Genomic DNA, 23,167 nt, shown 5'->3' on the forward strand with positions numbered 1-23,167 from the left:
TGTACTTTTAAGATTATGGATTCTGTACCTGAAACAAATTAGTAATTGTGTCTTAAGTTATGAATGTATGTCTTCTGTTGTGAAATTTTGTGCATATGAACACAAATTTTGTATCAAAATCAGATTTGAAAAATAAATAAACATATAACATGTGTATGTGTTTTGTGTTGTGATTTCCTGTGTCTTGTGTTATAAAATTATGTACTTTACGAGTATAAATTTTGTACATCGTCATTTTGATCCAGAGTCCACATTGCTATGTATACCTAGTCCATGATATAAATTGCCTTACTATGCATGCTGGCCATTATAATTGAAGTCCAAAATAGTTCACATGCCAATTGGTTAGATCTGAGATAAGTAGGCCAAAGTAGCATATGAACTAAGAACAAAGTATATCTCATTCCAATTCAAAACCTGAGACACCAAAGGGACCAGCAAACACTGCTTTCTACTGTCATAACAACAATAATGATAACAACAACAATAATAATAATCATTAATCAACACAAACAGGAAATACACCCCACAGCTACTACACTACTATAACATCATAACAACTCTTGCCCCGCATGCTGACCCCTCTTCATCTCAAGAATCACCACATCAATACAATGAGCAGCATAAACGCCAAGGATCCAACGGGGGCGAGCCCAGAAGAACCCGAGCTTCCTGGAGACAGTGCCGGGCTGGTTTCCTTAGCTCCTACAGCCGTACTAGGAGCGCCTGCAACCCCAATAGGAGCATCTGCGGTTTTGCTCGGTGGTGAAGCCGAGGGGGAGTGAGCTGCAAAGATTGAGAAATGGATAATGTTATGATTTATGAACTTCGATCTTGGCCCAATAGGAGAAGAATTTCTGGCAATCTCAATGGCTGATAAATTGGCCCAATGTTGAACTAGTATCAGTATAGTGTTATCAGAGTATTTGACCATAAAAATTAAAAAACAGTGTCAGCCTGCTGAGAATTGCTGCTATCATTTCTTGCAATGATGCAGGGATCAGGCATGCTAGGCCCCACTGCTTCCATTGCTCCTTTGACTAGATATGAATCATCTCATGGATCATATGGATTTGAAAAATGAAACAATTACCTCTAAGGCTCTAATGACAAAAGTAATGGACTCTAATTCTGTTCTAATACTATGAAGTAACAATGTTAAAGAAAAATGCTTGAGATACTAGGCTGTGTTTTCTTGAATTCTTCGGTTTTTCTGATCAATCAAGGTCTCTCAATGACCCGAGGTCTCAGTGGGTCTAGACTTTAAGATGATTGGTCGAACCAACAAGCCAGAGTGTAGGGTTAAATGGCAAAACATGTAATATTTGGGACTATGTATAGTATTTTGCTCTGATAACATCAGGTTCACATACAAATCTATGCTTAATGATCTAACATTAACCAGTTTGATTTGATTAACAAAACCAAACTAAAACAAGAAGTCAAATAACAGCATAAAGATTACTGAACAACAATATCCACTTTCACTTTCATCTTTAAGCAAAGTGTCCAACAATTAATGATCCCTTTGAGACCCACAGTTAAGGATAGTTTCATCAAAGAAGATTAAAGAATGAAAACCATTGCTCAAAATGACTCACCGGGAGAAGAAATGGTTCCACTGCTCACTGTATATAATACACAAAAAAAGAACAAAACATCTTAGTATCTTACAAGAAAGATGCAAATAATGAAAAAGGTTTCAACTTTTTAATGAAAACCCCTGATTCCCCTGCATTTTATCAAATCCCAGAAAGTGGCCGGAAAATCTCCGGCGTGTAATAATATACTCACGGCCGCAGTTGCTGACGGAGGGGGCGGAGACATGGCAGGCGGCGGGGAGAGACAAGGCCTTGGTGACATTGAGGACAACTCCCAACTGGGCGCTGTTCTTGAAGCCTTCGCAGAGACACTCGGCGTTGGATTTCAGCACCATTTTCAGCCCGGAGCAGCAGGTGCCTTCCGGCTTCTTCGTCGTGCTCCCGTTGGTCACGAAGGAGAGGCAGTCCGCCAGGTTCAGAACTACGCTGTTGCAGTCCACCGCCGGCGCCGGCGCGGAATGGTGGGCGGAATCCGCGGTGACAGCCCAGAGGGCAAGCAATCCCAGCACTACGGGCCCAAATGCGTTCAAGCCCATAGCCATTTTTGATCGGAAAGGAGAGATTTTGTCGTCGGAATTATAGGCGGAAACAAGTTGGCGTAAGAAACTGTGGTCTATGGAGGTTTTTTGAGTCTTTTAAGGTTTATATATATAATGAAATGAAGAGTGAAGATGGAGTTGGTTTTTTTCTTCTGTTTTTTTTTCGGACTCGGGGCGGGGGATAGAATCGGGTATGATGTTAACGTGGAAGGGACACGTGGTGGGGCTAGGAATTGATGTGCCCTCGTTCCATTGGATCGAGGAATTAGGTTTTGTAATTTGAAAATGTATACTTGAAAATTAAAAATTTATAAGATCACTCCTTCATAGAAAGTAGGATAGCTTTTTGTAATTAAAAAAAAAGTATATTGAGGGTCCATATTGGTTAAATTTCATTCAATGTATAATACGAGAAACGTAAACTGCATTAGAAAGATCATGCGCAACGAATTTAACCTTTAGATATAAGAATCATGCTTTATTTACTCGATCACTCATTTCAATTTTGTATTATAACATTGGATGCTAAAGCATTAGACAAATTAATTTTTGGTTTTGAAACTATAGTAAGAGGTTTATATATAAAACGTACAACTCAATTGGTCCAGCAATTCAAACAACATATACATCTTGTTACATCTAATGATCAATCTTTCGAATAGCTAATTAACACAAATCGATCCTATGGAGAGAATAATTTATTAACTCAACTTGATTTGCAAGAGTCATCTTAACTACTTATCTACACTTATAGAACACGGGACATTAGTTGTTGCAACCATTTAAAGCATTAACCATCGAGAAAATAATTTATTAACTCAACTTAACTTGCAAGAGTTATCTTAACTTGTTTACACTTATAACACTCGTGATATTGTAACCATTTAAAGTATTAATATATTGTGCTAATCAGCTGATAATATTAACCAAACATAAATATGACATAAATCTACACTCTCCTTTGGAATACAAGAGGAGACATATAAGAAAAAACTATAATATATATAAGAAGAACCCATGCTGCTTTTGCTTAGATCCTTCAAATTAAGCATGCAAATAAAGATTAATGATGGAGGAAATGATGACGATGCATGCCATGGGCATATATAAAGTATATAGCTTATTCTTTTACTAGTTTATGTTCAAATTAAGCTTGATTAGCCTCTCTAGTACTATAAAATCAATTTATTACAACTTTTTCTTTTATTTTCAATATAAAAATCGATATATCGAGATATAAATTGAAAAGCTAGTATTAATATGGTATGAAAAAATCAAGAGAATACAAATGAAAAGATATTGTTCTTATTGTTAAAAAAAAAAGCACTTTTTTTTTTTTTACTTGATCTAAATAATGAATTAAAAATGAAAAGAATAAATAGTATAATTGTAAAATTCAACATTAATAATTAATTAATACGTTAAAATTAAATAAGAATACATGTAATGAAAAATGATATTGAGTCTATAAATTAAACTAGGTAGTCTAGGTTAACTCAATTTATTGTGAGTTTATGAGTTTAAGATACGAATAAGATTTGTATAAAATCGTCATATTATAAAATATGTACTTTTTAAGTAACATGTAATACTTTTTATAAATACATAAAAAATTATTATACTTTAATTAAAAAAAATATTATATATCAAATGTGGGACGATCTCATATAAGTTTTGCTCTTAAATATAATTTAACGAAATTAAAATATAATTATATAAAAGTAAAAAATAAAAAATAAAAAGGTATATGGTGGGGACCCCATGAAGGAGTGCTGAGGAATACGTGAAGGAGACATGATTTGATGTGTACGTATGAGTTGTGGCCATATGATTATGGTGTATGGATGATAGCCAATTGGTCATTTTTTTTTTTTTTCGGTGGAGGCTCCAATCCCCAAAACATAATGCTAAATTAATTTAATAATTATATTGTCTATTTTACCTGTTATGTTTACTACGGAGTATTATTAATTAAATAATTTTTTTAATTATTTTGTAGTATTTTAAAATTATTTGTAATTTTTTTTTAATATTATTTTTAATGTAGTTTCTAAATATATAAATTTTAAAAATTAAATTAAAAATAATTCTATCAAACATCATTAACCTAATCAAATACATAAAATTAGACAAAAGGAGTAAAAGAATTCATCATCACAATTTACTTTATGTATCCATCTTCAAAATAAATATGGTGAGAGTTTCTTATGTTTGGAGTTGAAACTCATATTTTATGATCAATTGAATTAGTTAGATGCTTAATAATTGAATTGACATTTTAACATAGTTTCGGTGAAGAAATTCTAACTACAAATTAAAAATAGAGTTAGCTATTATTTCCGGTTAAGATGGCACTTCACTATGCTTGGAAATTTTGGGGGTTTTTAGGATATTTGGACTTTACTTAAATACAAATCACATAAAAGAAATTAATCACACCAAGAAGATCATATATATACAACAAACTTGATTGGAAAAAAGTAGACGAGAATCATGCTTTATCCATTCAATTACTTATTTTGAGGCATTGTTGTGTTTTTAACTATGATCATGGTTACAAAAATCGCGGACGCCTAAACACTAGGCACCAACCGGCTGCCTAGTCGACTGATTATCCATTCTTTTATTTTTTTTAATAAGTTATTTTGTTCAAAACGACGTCGTTTTGAGCGAAATAACCCTAAGTCGTTCAAATCACTCAAAACGACGTCGTTTCTCTGTTGATTTGGAAGTTTGGAACTAATTAAGTTGACACTTTGTGAGTTGTGAATTTGTGAAATTGTGTTTTGATTCTATAAATTTTTATACAATTTAAGATGTTTTTTAGGTTAATATTTTATATTTTAGTATTAACTATTAAAGTATTAAATAGTTTATAATTATCAATTCTTCCCAAAATTTTTAAAAATAAAAAAATTAAAGGCTGCTAGGCGCCCTCCGGACGCTCAGGGAGCGCCTAGCGATTTAATTTTTTAAACACTGAATGTGATAAGTAGTGATTTTGGTGATGACTAATGGGTACAAAAGTAATGGATTGCTCATATTTCATCATGTGTAGACTGTATAATATTTTTTCAAGATAGTGTACTTTGCTAATTTTTGTGGACTATTTGAGTATTTGATTTTTTTTTTTTTGGATAAGGAGAAAAATATGTAGCCAGCCATCACTCGATAGTGTATGCTAAGTAAATTTCGTTCATGTATAATAATCTGTAAATTAAATCACATTTAAAATATAAATTGCACTAGACAGATCTTGTATAATGGCATCGATCTAACTCGTTGTCCTGTAATAATTTGAGTATTTGATTTGAGTCATGAGTCGGGTTTGGATCGGTAGTGATTGGATAGTGTGCTGACATGGACCTTGGGATGCCGTTTAATTTAACTTTATTGGGGTCTACTACATGTACTCGCATATTTTACTCCATCAATTTTACTTTCTAATGTGGCAAGTTCTGATAGACTATTTTTTTCATGTGGATCTCAATACAAGTTTTTACATCAAAGTTTTGTATGTGAGAATTAAATCGATGGTAGAAAATTAGAGTACATAGCATTTTCCAACGTTATTGGGCCAAGATGCCATAACAACACTATTAAACAAGTTAAATGTTTTCACACGGATGAGGGAATGGGCTTTCGGCCCATTCAAATTATTATTATTATTATTATTATTATTATTTATTTATTTCTGAAAGAAATTAGTACTCCGTATTAAGTTGTTTTAGCTCTATAACAAAACTCGGGTATGGCATGAGCTTACGAGCAACTCTCTAATTTTATTTATTTTATTCGTTTGTATGTAACACTCGATGTTATCATCATTTGCAAGATTAATTTGAATTTTATCTTTTAAATAACGTCTGTAATATTTGACTCTTACTTTAAAATACTTAATTGATAATTCTATAATATAATACATATATAAAAGTAAGATTTTGATCCAACTGTTGTATTAGAGTTCACTTTTTAATTACCTTAAAGTGATGGTCTTCAAATGTGCACATCTATGTAAAAGATGATACTACAACCTTAAATAGAATATGTTACAAAATATATTTATTATGGACATTATGTCCTTTTATTATGATTAATTTGTCATTATGTAGTGATTTGTAACCTACATCTCTTTGTACTATAAAAGGTTGTTTTCTTGATAATGCAAAGATAATCTTTTCCTGGTGTTCTCATACTCTCTCTACTTCATATCATAGTCTATTTACATTTTGCATTGTCCCTGCAAATCCACCGGCTAAGAGCTAACGGGCATCAAACATTTAACACGTTATCAGCACGATCCCAATTTTCTCCGGTGAACGGTATTGCTTTTCCCATAGTTGCTATAAACTATCTCATCCGTTGTGCTTTTGTGCTTTGCTTAAGTACCTGTATATGAATTTTTTTTACTGCTTATTTCTCACTATGTTTGTCATTACTATGTGAGGATTTCATATGGAAGAAAAATTCAAAACATGTATGTCTCTATCTGTTTTATGCATCTGTTCAAACATATAATTTACATAATTTGTTTTGTTTTGCTACGTAGATCAATTGCATGATCAATTCAAAATAAATTGGTACTCCGTAGTTTAGTTTTGTTAACAATTACATGGTGTTGTTAAATAAACTTTGAGATATGATTATCCTTTTATTCATATATGTGAAATTTGGGCATAAGATTATTGTTTTACTGGAAATACACATATATGCATAAATAGTATATTTTAATACTGTGATCCTATCTGATATATATATATATATATATATATATATATATATATATATATATATATATATATATATATATATATATATATATATATATATATATGTATGTATGCAGTGATTTGTAAAGAGTGATTTGTTTACTGCTTATACTGTGATCCTATCTTAAATATCCTGATTTCAGTATATATGCTGTGATCCTATCTGATTTCAAATGATTCCCTTTGAGTTTTGTTTACTGCTTTTTTCAAAATCAAATTAAAATAAATAAAAAAATCAAAACTATATACGAACCGTATAATATAGAGTTCCTTTCAATAATAGAGTTTTGTTCTCTCCCTTGAATCTTTGAACCGTATAAAATCAAAATATATATACGAACCAAAATCTTGTGATGGTGTGATCTGCGATCGGCGTCCGAAAGTGTGTCGGTGGCGACGATCGGTGCATGGCGGCGAGGTGGTACGCTGGACGGCACCTGTGCTGCTGATCGATGGAAACCGTTGGCCTATTTATCAGTTTTTTTTTCCTCTTTATGGCCTAGGGTTTTCTATTAAAGCCCTCCTTTTCTTGCATATTTCTTTTTTGGACCACCATCATTCATGGGCTATTTTTTTTCTCATTCAAGCCCCTAATTTATTTGGACCATTTTTTTTGGGGCATGATATATAATATTTTCTTTGGGCCTTTCGTTTATTGAAATAAACTAGGCCACACATTCCATTTTTTTATGGTCCTCATTCAAATATTTTCTGTAGAAATGGCTGCTCTCGCAAAACGAGAATTCGCTGAACTCGCCCTCGATGGAAGCAATTTCCTCACTTGGGCACTTGATGTTGAGATATATCTCCAATCTACAGAACTGCTGGACACCATTGAAGAGACATCTACGAGCACTGCCGCCCAGAAGGCAAAAGCGCTCATTTTCCTCCGCCACCATCTCAACCACGACCTCAAGAATGAATACTTAACAGAAAAAGACCCCTATGTCCTCTGGAAATCTCTTAATGCACGCTTTGACCAACAGACGTCATTGGTCCAACCCCAGGCCCAACATGATTGGCTTAACCTCCGATTTCAAGACTTTAAGTCTGTGACTGAATACAACTCCGCCCTACACAAAATTGTGTCACAATTGAAGCTCTGTAAGCAAACAATTACGGACGAGGATCTGATTGAAAAAACTCTATCCACGTTCCATCCAAATGACCTTGTGCTCCAGAAGCAGTACAGGAATACAAAATATGATACGCATCCAGAGCTCATTACGGATTTACTAGTGGCGGAAAAGCATAGCCAGTTATTGATGCAAAATCACAATGCGCGTCCAACTGGCGCTGCACCTGTGCCTGAAGCACACATTGTTGCCCAGCAGAGCGACAATCGGCGGGGTCGAGGCCGGGGAAGGGGGAGAGGCCGTGGCAGGGGCCCAAAGCGAGGTGGCAGAGGGGGAGCTAGCGGTAGTAACTCCCGTCCTCAGAACAAGCAAACTCAAAGAAATGGACCAAACAAGTCACAACAGAACTCTGGTCAGTCGCAACCATGTTATAAATGTGGTTGCAAAGGACATTGGTCTAGGACATGCAGGACTCCTAAACATCTGGTCGAGGCTTACCAAAAGATGCTCCAGCAAGAAGGAGGACAAAAGAAGAAAGATTCTGGGCAATCATCTTTGCCTGAAGCAAATGCCCTCATCTTAGGGAATGATGACCTGCTAGGCGATGAACTAGCTGATTATGGAGATCAGGAGTGATACTCCTATTCTTTTCTCTCCTTTTTCTTATGGACATCCATTTTACTTCATGCCTGCGTGCATGTTTATATTTGAACTCCTTTGTCCTATATGAATAATGGATCCCTTATCTTTGAACTCTTTTGTTTTTTTTTGAATAAATACAATGGATTCTTCTTAGACATTATCTTGATACCCATCCCTTTTCTTTAGAGATATGGGAGATGAATCAACCCTATGCTTGGTTGATTGTGCGACTACGCACACTATTCTGACAGACCGGAGATTTTTCCAAACGTTCAAGGAACATAAAGGCAACCTTTCAACCATAGCGAATGATGACATCCCTATTGTGGGCTCCGGCAGAGCGTCACTTATTCTTCCTAAAGGAACAAAGTTGATCATTGATTCAGCCCTCCTATATCCTCAATCAAAAAGAACTTTGCTCAGTTTCAGGGATATTCGGTCCAACGGTTTCCACATAGAAACTAAAACTAAAAACAATACCGAATTTCTTGTTTTGACCAAAACGGTCAATAACCAGAAAAAGGAAATTGAAGAACTTCCTTCCTTTTCTTCAGGCCTGTATTATTCATATATCAGGCCCCAGCACTCCTGCGTTGCACTCGCAGTAAAGTTTAAAGATACACATTCTTTCAGTCTATGGCATGACCGCTTAGGTCACCCTGGGCAAACAATGATAGGCCGGATTCTTTCAAATTCAACTGGACATAACCTTCTTAGGACAAACATTCTTTCTACAAAAGATTACACATGTGTTCCATGTGCACAGGGAAAACTTATTGTTCGTCCCTCGCGTCCTAAGATTGGTTTTGAGTCACCTGTCTTCCTGCAGAGGCTACAGGGTGATATTTGTGGACCAATTAATCCTTCATCCGGACCATTTCGATATTTTATGGTCCTTATTGATGCTTCACCCGATGGACACATGTGTGTTTGTTGTCCACTCGAAATATGGCATTCGCAAAATTCATAAGCCAAATCATTAGGTTGAATGCCCAATTTCCCGATTATCCTATTAAGAACATAAGAATGGATAATGCTGGTGAATTCACTTCGTCAGCTTTTGACGATTATTGTATGGCCATGGGAATTAAGGTGGAACATCCTGTACCATACGTCCACACCCAGAATGGTTTAGCTGAATCTCTTATCAAAAGAATTAAACTAATAGCTAGACCATTACTACAACGGTCCAGTCTACCAGTAAATTGTTGGGGACACGCAGTGTTGCATGCTGCAAACCTAATTCAACTCCGGCCAACTGCATATCACGATTATTCCCCTCTACAACTTGTACGTGGTAATGAGCCAGACATTTCTCATTTGCGTGTCTTTGGCTGTGCGGTTTACGTACCTATACCACCTCCGCATCGTTCTTCAATGGGCTCGCAACGTCGGTTAGGTATTTATGTTGGGTATGAATCCCCTTCTATCATTAAATACCTTGAGCCTATGACAGCAGATCAGTTTACTGCACGGTTTGCTGACTGCATTTTTGATGAAGATCATTTCCCGGCATTAGGGGGAGAGAAAAGCCCAGCTTTGAAAAAATGCCACGAAATTTCATGGGATGAAAAAGATCTTCAATATCTTGACCCACGTACTAGTCAAACTGAACTTGAAGTTCAGAAAATAATAAATTTGCAAAAACTAGCAAATAATCTGCCAGATGCGTTTAATGATTATAAAAGAGTAACTAAGTCCTATATTCCTGCAGAAAATGCTCCATCAAGGATAATTGTCCCCAAAGGACCAAATACTAACGCCGACACTGTCCGACGCCAGAAGCGTGGAAGACCAGTTGGTGCAAAAGATGTAAATCCGCGGAAAATTAAAAACAATAAACAATCACAGTTACTCCAAAATCGTCCTGAAGACGAAATACCCAGTGTAAATGCACGTGCTACAAATAAACCTAACACTGGGAACACGGAACACCTTCACCAAGATATGATAGCAAATGAGAAAGACTTGGTTGAAGTAAATATAGAATCTGCCATAAACTTTTTCAAAACAGGAGAAAATCTTAATAGAAATGTAACAGTCGTCGACGACCAATTCGCCTCTACAATTGCTCTTCACATTTCTTTCAATAATCTGGATCCAGAACCAAAAACTATAATGGAGTGCCGGAAGCGCTCTGATTGGTTGAAATGGAAAGAAGCAATTGAGGCTGAGCTCAACTCGCTAAATAAAAGAAAAGTGTTTAGTCCTCCTGTACTTACCCCTAAAGGCGTGATCCCAGTAGGATCCAAATGGGTATTTGTACGAAAGAGGAATGAACAAAATGAGGTGGTCAGATACAAAGCGAGACTGGTAGCTCAAGGGTTCTCACAGAGACCCGGAATAGATTTTGAACAAACTTACTCTCCTGTCTTAGATGGCACATCGTTCCGTTATCTAATATCGCTGGCAGTAAAAATGAATTTAAAAATGCAGTTAATGGATGTTGTGACCGCATATTTATATGGGTCACTAGACGCTGACATATATATGAAAGTACCTGAGGGCATCCAAAATCCTTTATGTAAAGGAAATACAAATAAAAATATGTTCAGCGTAAAGCTACAAAAGTCATTGTATGGCTTAAAACAATCAGGAAGAATGTGGTATTGTCGATTGAGTGAATTCCTCTTAAAACAAGGATATGAAAATAAAGATATTAGTCCTTGCATCTTTACAAAGAAATCAACTAATGGTTTCTGCATTATATCAATCTATGTAGATGATATAAACATCATAGGGACAGGCAAGGATGTCAAGAGGGCATGCTTGTGCTTAAAAGAGGAATTCGAAATGAAAGACTTGGGAAAAACCAAGTTCTGTCTCGGCCTGCAGATCGAGCACCTCCCTGAAGGGATATTCATACACCAATCCAAATACACAAACAAGTTATTGGAGAAATTCTACATGGATAAGTCCCATCCACTTAGTACTCCAATGGTAGTCCGATCACTTGAAGTTGAGAAGGACCCGTACAGACCTAAAGAAGATAATGAGGGTATTCTGGGACCAGAAGTTCCTTACTTAAGTGCCATTGGAGCACTTTTATATCTTGCCAACTGCACTAGACCTGATATTGCATTTTCAGTAAACATGCTAGCTCGTTTTAGTGCTGCTCCAACCAGAAGGCATTGGAATGGCATAAAACATATCTTCAGATATTTACAAGGTACAAAGGATCTTGGCCTTCTATTTAAGAGAGACCAAGACACCACATTAGTGGGATACGCGGATGCTGGCTTTATGTCTGATCCGCATAATGCTAGATCTCAGACTGGATATGTGTTTCTTTCTGGAGGTACTGCTGTTTCATGGAAATCAGTTAAACAAACATTAGTAGCTACCTCCTCAAACCACTCTGAGATTATTGCCTTATACGAGACCTCCAAAGAATGTGTATGGTTGAGGTCATTAATACACAATATTCAAGACTCGTGTGGAATAATGAATAATGGAAAGATCCCCACTGTCCTGTTCGAGGACAATGCAGCATGTGTTGCACAAATGAGTAATGGATATGTTAAAGGTAATCTCACCAAGCATATTACACCAAAATTCTTTTATCCACATGAACTCCAGAAGAGCGGTGAAATACGAGTCCAAAAGATCCAGTCAAGTGAGAATCTGGCAGATTTATTTACTAAGTCCTTACCTACATTTACTTTTGAAAAGTATGTATACAAAATTGGTATGCGTAGATTAGGAAGGCTGTTGTCTTCAGGGGGAGCAACAACATCTTGAATGTAACAAAATTATTAATCTAGAAGATCAATTTATTCACTTTGATCCAGAAGATCAAGACTTATCCTTATGTTTTATACCTAAACCCAGAAGGTTTACAGTTGTACTCTTTTTCCCTTTGCTGAGTTTTTTTCCCACAGGGTTTTCTCAGTGTAAGGTTTTTAATGAGGCAACCAAAGCAACACATGCATTATCCATATATCATGTACTCTTTTCTCGACTAGGTTTTTCCCACAGGGTTTTTCTAGCGAGTTTTTAACGAGGCATGATTATGGCAAAATAATGTCCAAGGGGGAGTGTTACAAAATATATTTATTATGGACATTATGTCCCTTTATTATGATTAATTTGTCATTATGTAGTGATTTGTAACATACATCTCTTTGTACTATAAAAGGTTGTTTTCTTGATAATGCAAAGATAATCTTTTCCTGGTGTTCTCATACTCTCTCTACTTCATATCATAGTCTATTTACATTTTGCATTGTCCCTGCAAATCCACCGGCTAAGAGCTAACGGGCATCAAACATTTAACAAATATTAGCTTGATATCATTATCCTATGATATCCTTGAAACCAAATTTTAATATTACGCTTTTCAATAAATTTTGAATTGGAAAATTAATATAAGATGAGCAAACCATCAGTTCGATTGAAAAAAAAAAAAAAAAAAAAAAAAAAAAGGTCACAGAGGTACTATTTGAACACAACTGCAGTCTAAAAAAGGGTTAGATCCTGTGACTTTCTCTCAAGAGGAGCTACAAAGGTATTATTTGAACACAAGGTGTTTGACAAAAAAATTCTTACAATTACATTACCAATTTACTTAGTAAGTGTTCTCTTTCACGCCTGATTTTTTCTTAATCATAGGAGTTAGTAGTTAATGTTAGAGGAGATGAACCAGTACCGTGCACTTTCATTTTTTAAATGATATCGGAAGTTTCGAACTTTTTTTTGTATGAAAAAATCATTCTGATAAGCACTTTTCTCTTTAATTGAATAGACCAGTGCGAAGAGGATAAGTATGAGTATAATATGAGCTTAAATGTATCTCTTATCGTTAGAGCCTGATCAAGACATAGTGATATTAAAAAAAGAAAAAAAAAAACCAAAAAAACTGAAGGTGAAGTGACTCAAGTGGTTGGAAGTGGTGGAGCCAAACAGGTGAGATAGATATGCATATCTCCATTTTATTGGTCTGAAATCTATCCACTAAAGATCAAAGATTTCCTTCCTAGATTTCACTCATCCTACATGGCTCCATTCAGCGGCAACCATTTTATTTTCCCTGCTCTCTCAGCCATATATCAACCCAGGCCACCTCTGCATTTACTCCAATCCCAACATATCTCTTCTTCATCGCTAGCTTTCACTCTCCATTAGATCCATTCCAAGGAGAAACCAGAAGAGGAAGAAGAAGAAGCAGAAGACATGGCAACCACATCTGCTGCTGTGCTACACGGCTTGAGCTCCTCCTTCTTGACCGCCGGCAAGAACACCCAGACCTTGCTGGCCGCGCCAAGAGCCGCCGTGGCTGCGCCTTCTGCTCCCAAGAGGTTCATTGTGGTGGCTGCTGCCGCTCCCAAGAAATCTTGGCTTCCTGGTGTTAGGGGTGGCGGCAACTTGGTCGACCCTGAATGGCTAGATGGCTCGTAAGTTTAATTTGCTGCTCCAATCTTTTGAGTTTCATACCATATTGGAATGTTCTTGTTGAGTTTTTCTCGTATATGGATTAGGAATATGAGTTTGTCTGAGTATGAGTGAAACAGGTAGACTTTTCTACAGGGATTAGATGCCTTGTACATGCCTATAAATATATTGATTGTATAAGAGTATTGTTACGCTCCCGTGGACGTAGGCACATTGCCGAACCATATAAATTTGTCTTTTTACCCTTTCTGTCATTATTATTGTTTCTTGTTCTGGTTAATCTCAACAGTTCGGAATTGCAATTGCTAATTGTGTGTTGAATTGTGGATTGCAGGCTGCCAGGGGACTACGGTTTTGACCCATTGGGTCTTGGAAAAGACCCAGCTTTTCTGAAATGGTACAGAGAAGCGGAGCTGATCCACGGGCGGTGGGCAATGGCGGCGGTGCTGGGCATCTTCGTGGGGCAGGCATGGAGCGGCGTTCCATGGTTCGAGGCCGGAGCTCAGCCGGGCGCCATTGCCCCCTTCTCCTTCGGCTCACTCCTGGGCACGCAGCTTATCCTGATGGGCTGGGTTGAGAGCAAGAGATGGGTGGATTTCTTCAACCCAGACTCACAATCAGTGGAGTGGGCTACGCCGTGGTCAAGAACGGCGGAGAACTTCAGCAACTTCACCGGCGAGCAGGGGTACCCCGGCGGGAAGTTCTTCGACCCGCTAGGCTTCGCCGGAACCCTTAAGAATGGGGAGTACATCCCGGACACGGAGAAGCTGGAGAGATTAAAGCTTGCGGAGATTAAGCATGCGAGAATTGCAATGTTGGCTATGCTAATCTTTTACTTTGAAGCTGGGCAGGGAAAGACACCTCTGGGCGCTCTTGGGTTGTAAGATGGATTTAAAACGTACTTTGATGTAATTAAAGAGTCATTCAATGTAGAAAAAGAAGAAACTGGATTTCTTGCTGCATATATGCTTTCGGTTCCTCCCCTGAGTTCATATTCTTTCCACATAAATTGTATGCCAAAAAATAAAAACATAGCAACTAACTGGAGTAACAATAATTAAAACATTGTGAAAGGGGCATTCCGAGAATCGAACTCGGGACCTCTCGCACCCGAAGCGAGAATCATACCACTAGACCAAATGCCCTCATTGAACGTTGCATAGAATACAATATTCTCGTTCTCGTATTAGGAGTGAGCCAAAGGATTATAGTGTTTTTTTTTTTTTTTTTTTTTTTGGGTAAAAGATTATAGTGTATTTAATCTAGGAGAGTTTCATATCCCTTTCAGTACATTAAGATAGTATTTATAAATTAAAGTGACTCTTAATCGTTACAAGATATCTAACGTATAATTTAGACACTAAAGTAGGTTTCTATATATTTATTAGACTTGACAATGCGAATATAAGACATTTATAACAAATTCTATCGTACTCTCGACTGAACAGTAGGTTAACCAATCCTCTTAAACATGAACGGGTCGATTACCCTGACCATCATTGCGACTATACTAAACGGTTCTAGCTACCTTCTAACACAATTATAGTTTATATCAAACTCTAATAAGTCTTGTCAATTTTTGAAGTTGATTGGTAGGATAGGCCAGTCAATCCTCCCGAGCATGAATGGGTCAGTTAGCCCAATTATCATTAATTCATTATTGTGACTATACTAAAAGGCTCTACCGTACCTTCTAACTAGTTGACTCAAACTCGGGTCAAAGTGCTATTTTCAAGAGACAAAAGTTGGTAAAATTAAGATGTATGCAACAAATTAAATAGTGAAATAGATTGATTTTCTTGCACAAATATCTCTATGATTCATTGTAGTAGGTAAAATCTGATTCTTATCTCTTCTGATCTTTATCAGATAAGGACTTAATTTATTGGAACCAATACATTTGCAGCTTGCGCTGATATATATGATATGATACGGTGATAACAAAACAAAAAGGAGAAAAAGATAACATCATGCACGCATGCACTTTCATCGTTCTATATATGATCAGTTAAAAGCTGAGCAAACTTTGCGAATTTCACCATCGCTCCCAGTTTTAACTCCGATGTTACTCATCTTCACCATGGACTTCCCGAACTCCACGCTGAACGTCAGCCCCAGCAGTCCTCTGAGGCCCAGAAAACGTTGCACGAACGTTTTGGTGGAGCTGTCGGTCCAGAGTTTCTGGTCGGATTCAAGAATCCCATGACCCTTTTGGAGGTTCGAAAAGAACGAGGTATCGAACTTGGTTTCGCTGCCGTCGTCGAGTGATACTCTCTTGGTGCCGTCGCCGCCTTGCGGGCAGAGCGATTGAAGCGTGGCAAGGAACGATGGGTCGATTGATGGGTCAATGGTGGCGGATGATGTGTTGTATAGCCTGTAGCTGAAGAACTGACAAGCCGTTGTTCCTATGGTGTGTCCACCTAATACAAACAATAATAATAATTAACCTCGTACAATTAGTTTAATTTGGACTTCATACTAAATCAAATTATTAGAAAATTGACAATGATGTTTTTGACCGTGAATTATAATGATATTAGAGTTAATAGTACCTGGTACAATCTGAAAGATTATACTAGGTGTAAAAGACATTTGAGCCAATTGATAGTGTATATTTTAATTTATTAATGCTTACCAACAAGGGTAACGAGATCTTGAGTGGTGAGGCCTTTATCAGAAAACTTCTGCTTTTGGACGTCAACTGAATCTGTAAATCCCGGCAGGTTAGCCGCATCGGCGGCGGAGGAAACCCTCCCGTCTCTACGTCCGGTGGGTACAAGCCAAGTTAGCCCACTGGTCTGCATGAACAAATTAAACATGCATGAAAAACATTAGTATCAATCAAACAACAACATATAATCCAATCCAACTTATTACATTATCTCAAAGAAAAGAACATTACCAACACAACTGAATCACGAGCAGCAAGAGCCAGAATATCAGCACAAGACACAACCCCGGGACACGCAGCCTCGAGTTGCTTCTTAGCATCGTCAACCACCTCGTACCCTCTCAACCCTTGGTTACGGACGGCCGTTTTCTCGGTGTCGGAGCCGTCAATGAGGATGGAGGCGTCGCAGCCCTGAACGAAGCAGTCATGGAAATGCATTCTCAGTAACCCCGGGGCCACCTTAGGGTCCGACTGAAAATGCGACTTCACCGTAGCTTTCACTATCGACTCCGCCGTTGGGCAGGACGTCGCATAAAACCCAACCTTAGTGCCTTGTCCTAGTACTAACGTTGCACCAAAAACAACCAACAATACACGAAACAAAATCGCGGTTTTATTAAGACCACCCATCTCCATTACACTGTATTATTGATGGTAACGAATAGTACTAAATAGATATAGGCTTTAATTTTGAAGCTCTATTGATTCTTGAGAATGGATTACTAAGATGTTAGGGTATATATAGATACACAGAAGTAAAAAGGGTCAAAGAACTATTGCCCAAAAGTCAAACTTTGGCTGAGATGGTGAGTTGGCATTGGGTGCAATTTGCAGCAGCCTTGTTTTGTCTAGTATACAATTAGTCAGGTCGTAGGAGGACTTGGGTGCACCATGCATGGATTAATATACTACTTAATAATAATTGTTTTATAAGTTGTGGTAGATAGTCAGACTGCCAATTAAGTAATTAACTGGAGAGATAGAGCACTGCATTATATGGATTTATGGCCTAACTTTTAACGTCTTCTTCATCTAATATATGTCGTTCTCAAAATATTGAAACTTGTAATGTTGGTCGTCTATGTACGTCTCTTTGTTGATTATGGTGTCTTAACTGATCCACAATGTATGCATGCACCAGTTTCTAATGGTTAAATTCTTTAATTTACAGTTATGTATAAGCTTTTGCTTGAATTGCAGGGTATCTCTGCCAGTCAGAAGACTATTCCGGTGTCCCTACTGTCAGCACACTAAGTGGTAGGGGACTGGTCAAATGGTTTGCTCTATTCACATGGGTAGGGATTGAAACCCCAACCTCATATTTAAGGGATGAGATGCTGAACTATCACGCCAACCATGTTGGTTAGAATATCCTATTATACCCAGACAAATTATCCATTAATTGCATGCATATTAGTCCACTTTAATTAGTATTGAAATTTCGCAGTCAACAAATGAAAGTTTCTGCATGTAAACCAGTAACCTTGTGCAGTACGTGGGGTTATATATATATATATATATATATATATATATATATATATATATATATATATATATATATATATATATATATATATATAGGTCATCTTTTTAATTAATTAAGTAAATGGCCATTATATTCCATCAAGTTCCTGGATCCTTCAATTGTGCCACTAGCAGTGTATATATTTGACATCTTAAAATCTCACCTTATTCCATTCACATTGGATAATACTACAATTAAATCATGTGATGTTCCAAATTTCTTCAATAATGTTTCATAAAGGAGGAAAAGCCCAGAAAGAAAATTCAAAAAGCATGATTATTCTATGGTGATCACATATAATAATAATAATTGAGCTACTGCTCGAAATGAATGGTTAAACTAAGTGAATAAAACATAATTTTCATACTAACTAAAAGATCGCAAACTTAATTTTTGCTTGATCTATTGCTCGGGCTTCCTAGCTAGTGCTTACTATTTTATCCTTAACCTCTAATAGTGGAGTAGATGAAACCCACTATCTATATATTAATCAGGAGTGGGGGGATACATATATAATTTGCCAACTTTATGTATGCATGCACTCAACAATTAGTATATACAAATTGTTAGTGAATTTCTTGGTTGGCAAAGACAGATCGACACCCAATTATATATATGTACCTAATTGCACACATTTTAATCATCTTTGATTTATGAAAAAAAAAACACTCAAAGTTGCTACCCAAAAAGACATTCGGGATAAAACTTGCCTTATAACCAGTCTAGATTGTCTATAACTAATCAATTCAAACCAAAAAAATGAATAGATATCTTCCATTAAAAAAAAAAAAAAGCAAATTAAATTTGAAATCTTTAATTATTAACTTAATTATCAGACTAGTTCGATTGGATTGCCCACATTTTAATGGTCTTAATTACATTAATGAAGTGAATGAAATTGATCGAAGCTAGTATACTACAAGTTCACTGGTTAGCATTTTTGTTTGGTTCGAAATGGATAATGTTTTGGTTGGTGATGAGCATTGCGCGTTTGTGCATGAGATCTTTGAAGGTGGAAGGATCAACTCTGCAGAGTCGACAACTTTGCCTACGATACCAAGTCAACGTTGACCACGTCAGACAATCTTTTACGATGATGATGAATGATTGCCGCTAATTATAAGGGCATGCAAGCTAGGTTTCAGACAACGTTAATTGGTAGTAGTTAGAAATGATTAATCCCATTATTATAAATTAATAACTAGACAAAATCTCATTAATTATATAAAATTGAGAACAAAATATATTCCAAAATATATTAAATTCTAAACAAGGTGATTGGATTGAACAAGTTTTGAAGTTTGTAAGGTTTTGGACACAAGGTGCTAGGGATTAGCTTCTGGAAGATAATAGATTACGGAATAAATAAGCTATGTATGCAAGATTATAGACTTATATTCACCTGGGCAAAATCTCTAGTTAACTGGATGATGAAAAGGTAAATAACGATAACTCAACAACTTTAATTTTTAGGTAAATTTGGGAGGACTAGTGCCTCCACAATTTACCACATGAGTTGCCAGTGCGTGTGCGAGCTAAACAATATACAACTTTCAACCCCCGAAAGGGGTGACCAAGTGGGTGGAACATAATTTTTATACTTGAAGGTCACAAGTTCAATTCTTGTCAACACCCTCTTGGTTGAACCTATTACATGGGGTCTTCTTAGTGCGGTTTACATCTCCTGTGTGGTTTGCATGATATTACACATGAGCAAGATTTACCATGTGCACATTCTTGAATAGTGGTTGCTAGTTTCTTTCGTCACTAAAAAAAGTGTGTTTGGTTCGAACATGGGAATCGGAATCGGAAGTGACTCAAATACTTGGTAATTGAAATGAGTATTGGTGGAAGTATTTTGCATGTTTAGTATTAGGCAAGGATTGAAATGATTAGCAATATTGTTGTTTGGTTATGTATGACCCTATAATTGGAATAAAGATTTAAAAAATACAAAAATAAAATATCAACACAATTGATCCTAATAAGATGACATCCAAAGCATAATATGAACTAAAAATCTAAAAGTATTAATCCTATGTTGTGAGGAGGCAACGAAATGAGGAGGGATAAGCTAGGTTGAATTAATGGGGGTCATACTTGATTTAAATTAGGTAATGAGTTTTTTTAATTATACCGGTAATAAAATTTTATATGTGTTTTAAGAAGTTGTTAATCAAACAATGTGTATGACTTTCATACTCATTTCTTCCGTGTAACCCATGAACCAAACACATTATATCCTTACAACTTTTAAAGATAATTAGTGCAATGGCAGCATGAATAGTCCAACTAGTCAAAGAGGTGAAATTTGTTACAAGAGACAAATGATCCAATCTCACCCGTGTCTGAATTGAGCGATTCTACCTTTTTGTCACAAGATAATTAGTGAAATGCAGCAAAGGGTTTCTGTTTATTTAGTCTCAACTCATGCCATTTTACATTTCTTGAAACGGATTATTCATCATAAAGCAGCTTGCGCTAGCTGGCGAAACCCTAGCTAGTATACATAATTAAGCAAACCCTAATTTCTTAATCCGATCAATTGAAAGCAGAACAGACCCTGCGGATTTCACCGTCACTGCCAGTCTTAACTTCGATGTTACTCATCTTCACCATGGACGTCGCGAACTCCACGCTGAACGTCAGCCCAGCCACTCCTGCGATTCCCAGAAAGCCTTCCACGATGGGTTTGGTGGAATTGTCGTTCCACAGTTTCTGGTCGGACTCGAGGACTCCGCGGTTTTTGCTGAGGTTGTCGAAGTACGAGGTGTCGAACGTGTTCCCGCTGCCGTTGTCCAGCGCCGCGCGTGTGGAATCGCCGCCTTGGCAGAGCGATTGCAGGGTGGCGAGGAAGGCCGGATCTATGGTGGGATCTGGGCCGTTGGCTGAGAAGTTTGATTGTAGCTGAAGAACTGGCAAGCTGAAGTTCCAATGGTGTGCCCCCCTACCAACAAACAAATATCATATTTAATTTAAATATTCTCAACACAACAAAAAAAAGTTATTTAAATTTTAAATAATGTGACTCATTGACACTTCTAACTTGCACTAGTGTAAATTATGGAATTTCCGACCACCTCAAAGTGAACTTAAATCAAGTCGAAAGTCTTGTTCAGACCACTTTTGGTATCCGAAAATCCTTTGTTGCTATTTCCTACTACTTTTTGGACTTTTTGGTATCAACTTAATTTAAAATTTTTCAGGTGCCATAATTTCCACTAGTGTTGTCCTGTCATGCACCCGTCTCTCAAGAAAATTTCTCGTTTTTGTGGGTAAATTGAGATTTTGTCACCGGGTTAACACCAACTTAAATACTACTGTTCACAATTTTCTTGAAAGAGTGAGCGGTATTGTATCAGTTATAAAATTTTAAAAAGTACTTACCAACAAGTGTGACAAGATCTTGAGTGTTAAGACCTTTATCAGAAAATTTTTGCCTCTGGACATCAACAGAATCTGTAAAAGCAGGCAGGTTAGACGCATCGGACGCCACTGAAACCAAACCGTCTCTTCGTCCCAAAGGTACAGTCCATGTCGGTCCATTAGTCTGCATGAACAATCCAGGAATTATAAAACAAAATAATGACCAATATTTAATTATGTATGTTAACATATATAATTATATAGGGCAATCAAGACGGTGGGAGCTGCCTATTAGCCTTTTCAGTTTGCACCGATCAGCACAATCTTAGCTGGTGGACACCTTCAAGTGACTCGGATTCAAAAATATATAATTATATAAATAAATAATTACCAGTACAACGGAGTCTCGAGCAGCAAGAGTGAGGATATCAGCACAAGAGACAACACCGGGACAAGCAGCCTCAACCTGCTGCTTAGCATCATCAATAACCTCGTACCCACGCAGCCCCTGGTTAAAGAGGAAGGTTTTCTCGGCGTTGGGGCCGTCGATGAGGACGGAGGCGTCGCAGCCATGGACAAAGCAGTCATGGAAGTGAAGCCTGAGCAATGCTGGTGCAACTGTGGGGTCGGATTGAAAGTGAGAATTCACTGCACTTTGGACAATGGTTTCGAGGTTTGGGCACGTAGTTGAGTAGAACCCAACCTGTGTGCCTTGGCCGAACACCATTGTTGCAGCCATGGCTGCCGTGAGGAACAATGGAATGCACATTTTGTTGAAGCAATCCATCGTATATAATTAACTCAGTAGATAGATAGAGCTTTTGAGTTGTATTGAAGCTATGGAGGATGGTCCATATTTATAGGCATTCGGAAGGGCCGAAGGGCTAAGTATGCAACTAGCTAATGCCTAGTGGCAGCAATTATTTGGTTGATTAGTAGTGTAAGTAAATGATCAGAGTTAATATGTGCTGTTCTACGTAAAACATGCATGCATAATTATTTGGAAGGTTATAATTAATTATATTTTTTCATTGAATATATATCATAGAGTAGTATATGCACACATTTTGGGGCAACTCCAATTGAGTTGGTTACATAATTTGTTTGAATCTGAGTTGTTTATTAGCTATATTTATTTGAGTCGTAAGCATTAAGGTTAATTACAAGAAGATGAATTTTTCTATAAATATATATATATATATATATATATATATATATATATATATATATATATATATATATATATATATATATATATATATATATATATCTGTGTGTGTGTGTATACATCTATGTACAATATTAGAGTGGATTTGGTCCCTTAGCATCAAAGTTTTGTTGAAAAATCCTAAGGCAAAATTCATAACATGTGCAAAGAATTTACGACTTAAATTGATATGTTGAATAAGTAAGGTATAAGATCTACACCATCGTCATTAAATTTTTATTTTTTTTAAAGTCATTTTCTCAATAATTAATGAGCAATAAATTATTGTGTTTTTTTTTTAAAGTAATAAATTATATTTTCAAATAAGAAATACTTTTAAAAAGAAATTCAAGTTTCAATTTTTTTCAAATTATTATTAT

General features: G+C 36.6%; 5 protein-coding genes, 1 non-coding gene and 1 pseudogene across 7 annotated transcripts; 3 read left to right on the forward strand and 4 right to left on the reverse strand.

The window, feature by feature from the left end:
- Positions 1 to 361: 361 nt before the first annotated feature.
- LOC109164681 (non-specific lipid-transfer protein-like protein At2g13820) lies at positions 362 to 2,235 on the reverse strand. Its single transcript, XM_019313211.1, has 3 exons — positions 1,795 to 2,235; positions 1,602 to 1,628; positions 362 to 786 (listed from the first exon to the last, which is right to left on the reverse strand). Exons 1-3 carry the CDS (start codon positions 2,141 to 2,143, stop codon positions 599 to 601), a joined length of 564 nt encoding a protein of 187 aa, XP_019168756.1. The 5' UTR covers positions 2,144 to 2,235; the 3' UTR covers positions 362 to 598.
- A 4,721-nt stretch (positions 2,236 to 6,956) lies between these two features.
- On the reverse strand, positions 6,957 to 17,395 carry LOC109165501 (cationic peroxidase 2-like). 2 transcript variants are annotated; one of them, XM_019314300.1, is made up of 4 exons: positions 16,921 to 17,395; positions 16,654 to 16,816; positions 15,999 to 16,438; positions 6,957 to 6,974 (listed from the first exon to the last, which is right to left on the reverse strand). In XM_019314300.1, the coding sequence occupies exons 1-3, from the start codon at positions 17,323 to 17,325 to the stop codon at positions 16,023 to 16,025; spliced, it is 984 nt and encodes a 327-aa protein (XP_019169845.1). In that variant the 5' UTR covers positions 17,326 to 17,395; the 3' UTR covers positions 6,957 to 6,974; positions 15,999 to 16,022. The 2 variants fall into 2 exon arrangements, with proteins under 2 accessions (XP_019169845.1, XP_019169844.1); XM_019314299.1 differs by lacking the exon at positions 6,957 to 6,974 and having other exon boundaries at positions 15,848 to 16,438.
- On the forward strand, positions 7,629 to 8,621 carry LOC109164837. The gene has a single exon (XM_019313384.1). The coding sequence runs from the start codon at positions 7,629 to 7,631 to the stop codon at positions 8,619 to 8,621; it is 993 nt and encodes a 330-aa protein (XP_019168929.1).
- LOC109165503 (chlorophyll a-b binding protein CP24 10A, chloroplastic) lies at positions 13,651 to 14,991 on the forward strand. The gene is made up of 2 exons (XM_019314301.1): positions 13,651 to 14,020; positions 14,353 to 14,991. The coding sequence occupies exons 1-2, from the start codon at positions 13,800 to 13,802 to the stop codon at positions 14,900 to 14,902; spliced, it is 771 nt and encodes a 256-aa protein (XP_019169846.1). The 5' UTR covers positions 13,651 to 13,799; the 3' UTR covers positions 14,903 to 14,991.
- On the forward strand, positions 13,800 to 14,902 carry LOC109164838 (chlorophyll a-b binding protein CP24 10A, chloroplastic). The gene is made up of 2 exons (XM_019313385.1): positions 13,800 to 14,020; positions 14,353 to 14,902. Exons 1-2 carry the CDS (start codon positions 13,800 to 13,802, stop codon positions 14,900 to 14,902), a joined length of 771 nt encoding a protein of 256 aa, XP_019168930.1.
- On the reverse strand, positions 15,092 to 15,163 carry TRNAP-CGG. Its single transcript has one exon. It is a non-coding gene; the product is annotated as a tRNA-Pro (tRNA).
- A 3,204-nt stretch (positions 17,396 to 20,599) lies between the features above and the next one.
- On the reverse strand, positions 20,600 to 22,428 carry LOC109165502 (annotated as a pseudogene).
- Positions 22,429 to 23,167: the final 739 nt, after the last annotated feature.

Source organism: Ipomoea nil, unplaced genomic scaffold (genome assembly GCF_001879475.1).
Source record: "Ipomoea nil cultivar Tokyo-kokei standard unplaced genomic scaffold, Asagao_1.1 scaffold3069, whole genome shotgun sequence".
Classification (NCBI taxonomy): Eukaryota; Viridiplantae; Streptophyta; class Magnoliopsida; order Solanales; family Convolvulaceae; genus Ipomoea; species Ipomoea nil.